At 40.5% G+C, this 9,885-nt stretch overlaps 1 protein-coding gene across 1 annotated transcript; it reads right to left on the bottom strand.

The window, feature by feature from the left end:
• Positions 1-8,950: 8,950 nt before the first annotated feature.
• On the bottom strand, positions 8,951-9,319 carry LOC141679925 (uncharacterized). The gene has a single exon (XM_074486285.1). The coding sequence runs from the start codon at positions 9,317-9,319 to the stop codon at positions 8,951-8,953; it is 369 nt and encodes a 122-aa protein (XP_074342386.1).
• Positions 9,320-9,885: the final 566 nt, after the last annotated feature.

The raw sequence follows: 9,885 nt of genomic DNA, 5'->3' as shown, positions 1-9,885 counted from the left end.
AATTTCGTATCGTTGTTTTATTTCAATTAAGAACTTCCTGTTTCGTACTTTTGGTTTTTTCCTTGCTACAATGAATCCCTATTTCGTCATCAAGGCGGGGGATTTTGACTTAATTTTGCTGAATGTTGATAAGTGGCATTTTATACCACTTAGAACGTCTTATAATAGCTTAAATTGGTGTCTTGAAATCAAGTATTTTGTGTATTTAATGCGTTTTTCTAGTGTTTATGCATTTCAGGGTATTAGTTGCATTTCGGGAGAGAATTCATCAATAATAAGCCTTGTCATGTGTTCAACATTGCAAGTGGGAAGATAGGAGCAGATTGCAGTGAAGAAACGGAGCAAAACAGATCATTTTTCCAGAAGGGGTCTGAGCGCCCGCTCAGGAAGCTGAGCGGCCGCGCAGGGTCGTAATTTCAGAATAAATATTTTAGACTCCTATTTCTGTTTGGCTTCCAACTTCTGAGTTATCTAGGTTTTATGGGACTCCTATATAAGTAGATTTCAGAGACGTTTCACAAAGGTTGGATCGTAGTATTAATCAAGGAGCGAAGGAGATAAGGAAGAACACCGTTTTAGCACACCGCGACGAAGAGGAAGCATATTTTCTTGTGATTCTTTATTTCGTTGTAACGTTGGATGCTAGTTTTCCTACTTTGAACTTATTTACTCTTGTGACGTACTCTGGTTTAATATAAGTAGTTTTAGTTATTATTCTCTTGTGTTTATTTATCATGTTTTCATATGAACCCATGATGACGATGAGTGCTATCATGGGCTAATTGTGATCATGGGGTCGTAACGGATTTACTATGGAATTCTTTAGTTAGTTGTTTAATACCTTAGTGTGTGATGATTGTATGATATCTAGTATTGGTTGTGCGTATTCGTCTTATGTGCGTCGCGAACATATAAGATAGGGTGTTAATCTCTTATGAAGCGACGGTGGATCTTGAGATTTAGAACTTGCCATGCTAGCATAGGTTCATGTACGAGTATGCATGATTAGTGGGTAACTCTAACCGTTTTATTCGCCCTGTATAATCAAAAGGAATAACTTGTGCTTAAATCGTTATGTTGTCAATTTCTGTAGACATATAGGGACTCAACATAATTGATGCCTATTCAACTTCTATCTTAATTGTGGATGTTTGGTAGAATGGTATTAGTACAATGAAAGTTGGCTTTTATCAGTTTCGTGTTATTCGATTAATATCATCACTGTTGCAAGCTAAGGGTAATAACAATGACTATTGAAGGAAGTAGTAATGAAGTTGTGATCTCATGAGTGTTTTAATATTGTTAATTTAAGTGTTAATTAAGTGGTTAATTATAGTAGTTAATTGTAGTTAATAATTAGTTAATCAATTCTAAGTGTTATTTTCTTAACATTGAGAAGTAATCATACATTGGTGAGTGAGTTTAATTGAACATAATTAGTCTGAGTCTCTGTGGGAATGAACTAGAAAGTATTCTATATTACTTGCGAATGCGTATACTTACGTGTGTTATTAGCGCGTGTTTTCGCCTCAACAAGTTTTTGGCGCTGCTGCCGGGGACTCGGCGTATTTATTTAGTTTATGTACTTAACATCATTGGTCATTAGGACTCAGTGATTAAGACGTGTGTATTTATTATTTCCGGTTGTGTTTCAGGTACTTTAGCGAGCGTTTATGCAAACTCGTTCTCGTACTCGCAAGAGGACTTTAGATACAGCTGAGGAGACAGACGAAGTTCTTAATATTCCGGAGAAGATAGATTTTGAAGATTCGGATTCAGGAAGTGAGGAGAAAGAGCCTTTAATCATGGGTGATCGTATTGTTCCGGCAGATCCAGCTCTTATGGACTTTTCTCGGCCTAAAATTGATGACATTCAGTCAAGCATTCTTCATCCGGCTATTCAGGCTAACACCTTTGAAATCAAGCCGGGCACTATTCAGATGGTGCAGAATTCTGTTTCTTTCGGAGGTGTTGTGACTGAAGACCCCAACATGCACATAAGGAATTCTGTTATCTTGTTAACGAATCTGTTCAGTACGTGAACAATTATCCGCGATAACAGCAGCCTGTGCCAGCTACTTATCATCCTAAAAACAGATGTCATCCAAATTTCAGCTGGAGTAATAATCAGAATGCTATTCAGCAACCATATCAGCAAGGCGTAAGTAAGCAGTTCAATCCACCTGGATTCCAGCAACCGCAACATTATGCTCAAAGGCAATTATATCCTCAACAGGGAGGTGCAGCTGCACCCACTAGTGCTAATTTTGAGGAACTTAAGCTATTGTGCAAGAGTCAGGCGGTTTCTATCAAGACCTTGGAAAATCAAATTGGTCAAATAGCCAATACAGTGCTTAATCGCCAACCTGGCACACTTCCCAGTGACACTGAAGTGCCAGGCAGGAAGGAAGCTAAAGAGCAAGTCAAGGCTATTACCTTAAGGTCTAGAAATGTTGTTGATGCTGAAAAAGCAAAGGAAGGAGAAGCTGAAGTTGGTAATGAAGAAGCTAAGGAAAAGGAGAAAGCGGCGGAACCAAGGAAGACTACTGTTGAACACACTCTGCCTGAGGGTAATACAGGGGAGAAACAGCTCTATTCTCCACAACCTTTCCCTAAGAGATTGCAACAACAAAAGCTGGATAAGCAGTTCGGTAAGTTTCTGGAGGTGTTCAAGAAACTTCACATCAATATACCTTTTGCTGAGGCTTTGGAACAAATGCCTAGTTATGTGAGATTTATGAAGAGTATTCTTTCAAGGAAGGTGAAACTGGATGACCTTGAGACCGTTGCTCTAACGGAAGAATACAGTGCTGTTCTGCAACAAAAGTTACCTCCAAAGCTTAAAGATCCAGGTAGCTTCACCATTCCTTGCACCATTGGCAAGTTGTCTTTTGACAAGTGCCTTTGTAATTTGGGAGCAAGCATCAATCTGATGCCGTTGTCGATCTTCAAAAACTTGAACTTGACTGATCCAAAGCCCACCTACATGTCTCTACAATTGGCTGATCGTTCTATTACTTACCCAAAAGGCATAGTGGAGGATGTGCTAGTAAAGGTGGATAAGCTCTTCTTTCCTGCAGACTTTGTTATTCTGGATTTCGAGGAAGATAAGAAGATTCCCATAATCTTGGGAAGACCTTTCTTGGCTACAGGCCGTACCTTGATAGATGTGCAGAAAGGTGAACTTACAATGTGGGTGCAGGATCAGGATGTGACATTCAATATATTCAAAGCAATGAAATTCCCTACAGAAGATGAGGAGTGCTTAAAAGTGGATTTGATTGATTCTGCGGTTACTTCAGAACTCGATCATATGCTAATGTCTAATGCATTAGAGAAGGCCTTAGTGGGGGATTGTGACAGTGATGATGAGGATGGCAATTAGCAACTACAATATCTTAATGCTTCTCCCTGGAGGCAAAAGCTAGACATGCCGTTTGAATCTCTTGGTACTTCTGACCTCAAAAATGCTGAAGGAAAGCTCAAATCATCGATTGAGGAAGCACCTACCTTGGAGCTTAAGCCATTTCCTGAACACTCGAGGTATGCTTTTTTAGGTGATGCATCTACTTTACCTGTTATTATTGCATCTGATCTTTCAGGTAGTGAGGAGGACAAACTCTTAAGGATTTTGAGAGAATTTAAATCATCTATCGGATGGACTATAACAGACATCAAAGGGATTAGCCCTTCATATTGTATGCATAAGATTCTGCTAGAGGAGGGTAGTAAACCGACTGTTGAGCAACAGTGCAGACTCAATCCTATCATGAAAGAAGTGGTGAAGAAAGAAATTCTGAAGTGGCTAGATGCAGGAATCATTTATCCTATTTCTGACAGTTGTTGGGTGAGCCCCGTGCAATGTGTACCTAAGAAAGGAGGTATTACTGTGGTAGAAAATGAGAAGAACGAGCTCATCCCCACTCGAACAGTCACAGGATGGAGAGTATGCATGGATTACAGAAAGTTGAACAAGGCCACAAGGAAGGATCACTTCCCGCTTCCGTTTATTGATCAGATGCTTGACAGGTTGGCTGGTCATGAGTATTATTGTCTTCTGGATGGCTATTCAGGGTATAATTAGATTTTTATTGCACCATAGGATCAAGAAAAGACTACCTTCACTTGTCCATTTGGCACGTTTGCTTTTCGCAGAGTTTCCTTCGGGTTATGTGGCGCACCGAACACTTTTCAGAGATGTATGATGGCTATATTCTCTGGCATGATTGGAAATATTGTCGAGGTGTTCATGGACGACTTCTCCGTCTTTGGACATTCGTATGATGAATGTTTGAATAATCTTCGTGCAATACTCAAAAGGTGTGTGGAAACTAATTTGATGCTCAATTGGGAAAAATGTCATTTTATGGTGCGTGAAGGCATTATTCTTGGGCATAAGGTCTCTAGCAAGGGTCTTGAGGTGGACAAAGCCAAGGTGGGAGTCATTGAAAATCTTTCACCACCTATTTCTGTGAAAGGAATCCGTAGTTTTCTTGGTCATGCGGGTTTTTATCGGCGTTTCATCAAGGACTTTTCGAAGATATCTAAGCCGTTGTGCAACTTGCTTGAGAAGGATGTGCCTTTCAAATTTGATGATGACTGTTTAACGGCATTCGAGACTCTTAAGAAGAGTTTAATAACTGCACCAGTTATTATAGCACCTGATTGGACAGAGCCTTTTGAGATGATGTGTGATGCAAGTGATTATGCGGTGGGCGCAGTTCTTGGGCAGCGCAAGAATAATCTCATTCATGTGGTCTACTATGCTAGAAAGACCTTAAATGGGGCCCAAATGAACTACACCACTACTGAGAAGGAGCTCTTAGCTATAGTCTTTGGTTTCAAAAAAATTTGATCTTATTTGCTTGGGACAAAAGTGACAGTATTCACTGATCATGCGGCTAATCGTTATTTAGTTTCCAAGAAGGATTCGAAGCCGAGACTCATTCGTTGGGTGCTCTTGTTACATGAATTTGAGTTAGAGATCAAGGATAGAAAAGGTACTGAGAATCAAGTAGCTGACCATCTCTCTAGATTGGAGAATCCCGAAGCTACTTCACATGATACGATATTAATCAACGAATCTTTTCCGGATGAGCAGTTATTCGCAGTTCAGGAGGAAGAGCCATGGTTCGCAGATATTGTGAATTATCTTGTCAGCAATATAATGCCTCCTAATTTGACCACAGCTCAAAAGAAGAAGTTTCTGCATGAGGTAAAATGGTATATGTAGGATGAACCGTATTTGTTTAGACAGGGAGCTGACCAGATCATCAGGAGATGTATCCCATTCTGTGAGACGGAGGGGATATTACGAGACTGCCACTCCACAGTTTATGGCGGATACTATGGTGATGAAAAGACGGCAGCTCGTATTCTGCAAGCAGGTTTTTTCTGGCCTACTTTATTTAAGGATGCTCATCAGTTCGTTTTAAGGTGTGATCGTTGCAAAAGAGTGGGAAATCTTACGAGAAAGGATGAGATGCCGTTAAATGTGATGCTTGAAGTCGAGGTCTTTGATGTTTGGGGAATCGATTTCATGGGACCTTTTGTCTCATCCTGTAATAATTAGTACATCTTGCTGGCAGTCGATTATTTCTCAAAATGGGTAAAAGTCAAGGCTCTACCGACAAATGATGCAAAGGAAGTGTTGAATTTTCTTCATAAGTAGATTTTCACAAGGTTTGGAATGCCACGAGTAATCATAAGTGATGAAGGGTCGCATCTCTGCAACCGTAAGTTTACTTCTATGATGCAGCGCTACAATGTGAATCATCGAGTTGCTACTGCCTATCATCCACAAACAAATGGTCAAGCGGAAGTGTCTAACAGAGAGATCAAGCGCATCTTAGAGAAGGTTATTTGTCCGTCAAGGAAGGATTGGGCTTTAAAGCTCGATGAAGCTGTTTGGGCTTACAGAACAGCATACAAGACTCCAATTGGGATGTCCCCGTTTCAACTTGTGTATTGTAAGGGATGTCATTTACCCGCGGAGCTTGAACATAATTCCTATTGGGCGTTGAAGAAGTTGAACCTGGATCTAGATGCAGCTGGAAAGAAGCGAATGCTTCAGCTGAATGAACTTGATGAATTTCGACTTTAAGCGTACGAGAACAACAAAATGTACAAGGAAAAAGTGAAAAGATGGCACGATAGGAAGCTACAACCTAAGTTATTCATGCTGAGGCAACAAGTTCTTTTATTCAACTCTCGTCTCCGACTTTTTCCTGGGAAGTTGAAATCAAGGTGGTCAGGACCTTTTATTGTCAAAACTGTATTTCCACATGGAGCGGTGGAGATTTTTCAGAATGATCCGGACCAAGCATTCAAATTTAATGGTCAGCATTTGAAGCACTACTATGGGGACACGGCAAACCGTGAAGTGGTTAGTGCCATTTTATTGTCAACTTGAGTAAGGTACGCATCGTCAAGCTAATGACGAAAAAGAAGCGCTTCGTGGGAGGAAACCCATGATTTGTTGTTACAGGAACCCTTAGAAGTTAATAACCTATCCAAAACCACAAAAAAAATCAGAAAAACGGAGCCTGGGGAAAAAAATTCCAGAAGCCCCCTGAGCGCCCGCTCAGCTTTACTGAGCGACCGCTCAGGGGTCGACTGGAAGAATTTTTTTAGTCAAAATAAAAAACAAGAAAAAAGCTGAAAAATAAAAAAAATAAAACACAGCCCCATTACCCACGACCTATTTCCCGATTATCCCATGATTCCCACATTCACCTTCGTGTTCATCCCTTAGCACCATGTCTGCTTCATGCTTTTTCAAACATCTCTGTAGCAGCCCCGTGGAAGATTTTTTGAATAATTCCCCATCTATGATCGTGAATCTTGATGCCTTCATTCTGAGAACCCTTGCTTCATTATTGTTGGCTGGCATTGTTCCAAATTATAAGTAATCCTTGTATGTCTTTATCCAGTTGTCTGCATCTTCACTGGTGTCGTCATCACGTTGATCAATGGTCATTATTTCTGACCCAAGGACTAGTCTTTCTATAGCAGGCTTCACGATGTGGACTACTGGGATGTTGTTTAAGTCTAAGTTTTTGAACACAGCTCCCAATCCATCCAATGCATCAGCTTACACGTTATTCTCCCTTGGGACCTTTTGTATGCCGAAGTTGTCGAAATGGTTGATTAATCCTTTTATGATGTCCAGGTATGCAACCATCTTAGGATCTTTGGCTTCATAAGAACCCTTGATGTGATTGACAATAAGTAATGAATCACAGTTGACATCAATGTTTTTGATCTTAATGTCTTTAGTAATTGTGAGTCCCATGATTAATGCCTCATACTCAGCTTTATTGCTTGTGGCTTTGAAGTTATAACATATTGAATGAGCCACCATATCCCCCTCTGGCGATTTAAGGACAAGCCCTAGTCATGTTCTATTGACATTCGATGCCCCATCTGTGTACAACGTCCAAGGTTTCACGTCTACTCTTGAAAGAACTTTTGAAATTCCCGCTCAACATCTGTCATTTGGCTTGGACTGAAATCAACTACAAATCCAGCTAAAGCTTGTGATATTATTGCAGTTCTTGTGTCGTACGTGATGTCATAAGTACTTAGTCGTATAGCCCATTTTGCCATTCTTCCCATCAAATCAGGTTTACATAAGACGTTCCTCAAAGAGAAGTTTTTTATGACATGTATCTTATGTGACTCAAAATAGTGTCTCAACTTAATGGAAGTCATGGCTAATGCAAGCACTAATTTTTCAAGAGATATGTACCTTGTTTCTGCGTCTACTAAGCTTTTGCTGACGTAATACACAGCGACTGGACACCTTCATTTTCTTTAACGAGGACGCCACTTACTGCATGATCAGTCATAGACAAATACACGTACATGTCCTCTCCTTGAATGGGTTTGGACAGAAGTGGTGGTGTAGTTAGATAACTCTTCAAGTCATTCAAAGTAATCTCATGTTTGTCAGACCACAAGAATCCCTTATTCTTTCTCAACACGTCATAAAAAAGCTTGCACCTGTCTGACGAACGTGAAATGAACCTGTTCAAGGCTGCAACTCGTCCTGTCAGTTTGCGTACGTCTTTGACGTTCGATGGGCTTTTCAATTCAAAGATCGCCTTAATTTTTTCTGGACTTGCTTCAATTCCTCTTCTTGTCACCATATGTCCAAGGAACATTCCTGACGACACAAAAAAGTTACATTTGTATGGGTTCAACTTCATATTGTATGACCTTAGTATATCGAATACTTCTTGAAGATCACATACATGATTTTCTGCATTAACAGACTTGATGACCATGTCGTCAATGTAGACTTCCATCGTCTGCCCTATTTGATCTTTAAACATTTTGTTGACAAGTCTTTGAAACGTAGCTCCAGCTTTTCTTAATCCGAAAGGCATGGCCAAGTAACAATATATCCCCATGTCCGTTATAAACGCGGTCTTTTCACAGCCAGATGGTTCCATTTGGATTTGATTGAAGCCACTTGACGCATCCAGGAATATGAGTAGCTCATGACCAGCCATTGAATCTACCATGGTGTCAATGTGAGGTAGTGGATAGGGTCTTTAGGACAAGCCTTGTTCAAATCTGTGTAATCAATATAAACTCTCCATTTCCCATTCTTTTTCTGTACAATGATGACATTTTCTAACCACTCAGGGTAATCAACTTCTCTAATCATTCCAGCCTTGATGAGCCTTTCCACCTCATCATTTATTATCTTGTTTCTTTCAGCTGCATACTTCTTTCATTTTTGTTGGACGGGTGTGTAGCTAGGATCCACGTTTAGCTTGTGTGTGATGACAGTTGGATCGATTCCTGTTATGTCATCATGTTCCCACGCAAAAGCATCCAACCTCGTGGTTAAGAAATTTACCAAGTTAGCTTCAATTGTTGGGGATAGGTCTTCCCCTATTAATACCTTCTTGTCTCCCATCTTAAAATCTACTTCAGCCAATCATTCCGGTCCTGTTATTGTAGCTACAGGCCTCTCATTTCCATGATGTTGGACGGTTGGTTTCAGACATGTCATGTAACAGTCCCGAGCCATATTTTGACCCCCTCTTATTTCCTGAGCTCCCCATGGTGTTGGGAATTTTAACGCTTGGTGATATGTTGATGGCACTGCCTTCAAGTTTTGAATCCAAGGCCTTCCGATGATTATGTTGTAACTCGAATCCACATCGATTATGCAGAATTTTTCTAGGAGATTGACCCCTTGGGCGTATGTTGGCAATGTGATCTCTCCCAATTTACATTTTTTCTCACCACTAAATCCTACTAATATTGTCAACTTCTTGATCATGTCACTATCCGCCAATCCCATTTGTGTTAGCGTGCTAAGCATCATGATGTTGGCAGCACTCCCATTGTCCACCAATATTCTTTCGATTAAGTAATTTCCCACAGGTAGTGAAATGACTAGTCCATCTTGTTATGGTTCTCGTATGTTCCTTTTGTCTGATTCGTCAAACATTAAGGACGGCATACTGTCATTGCCAACCCCCACTTGTGTGACTCGTATGCCTGTTTCTCTGGATGCTCTCTTAGCCTGTGAATATGTTGATCCACATATCTCTGACCCTCCTGAGATGAAGTTAATCACCTTGTGATGTGGTGGAGGTGGTGGTTGTCTTAATGGTGTCAAGTTGTTTTTTCTAGAAGGCACGTCCTTCCCAACATAAGACGTCTTCTTTGACACCATGAATTCCGTGAGATATCCTTTCCTGGTCAGAAATTGTAGGTCTTTTCACAAAGCCACATAGTCATAAGCTTTATGTCCGTAATCTCCATGATAGTCGCACCATAGTTTAGAATCCGGGTTTGCTTTAGGTTTGTTGCTCTTCACTGGCCACTTTACTATACCTCCCAGCTTGGTAAACTCCTTCATCA

Source organism: Apium graveolens, chromosome 8 (assembly GCF_009905375.1).
Source record: "Apium graveolens cultivar Ventura chromosome 8, ASM990537v1, whole genome shotgun sequence".
NCBI lineage: Eukaryota > Viridiplantae > Streptophyta > Magnoliopsida > Apiales > Apiaceae > Apium > Apium graveolens.
Note: the sequence above shows the minus strand (reverse complement) of the source record. Positions and strands in the feature narration are given on the sequence as shown.

Excerpts from the sequence above, each read along its gene's own strand:
- LOC141679925 (XM_074486285.1), bottom strand. The coding sequence starts at position 9,319 with ATGGGATTGGCGGATAGTGACATGATCAAGAAGTTGACAATATTAGTA.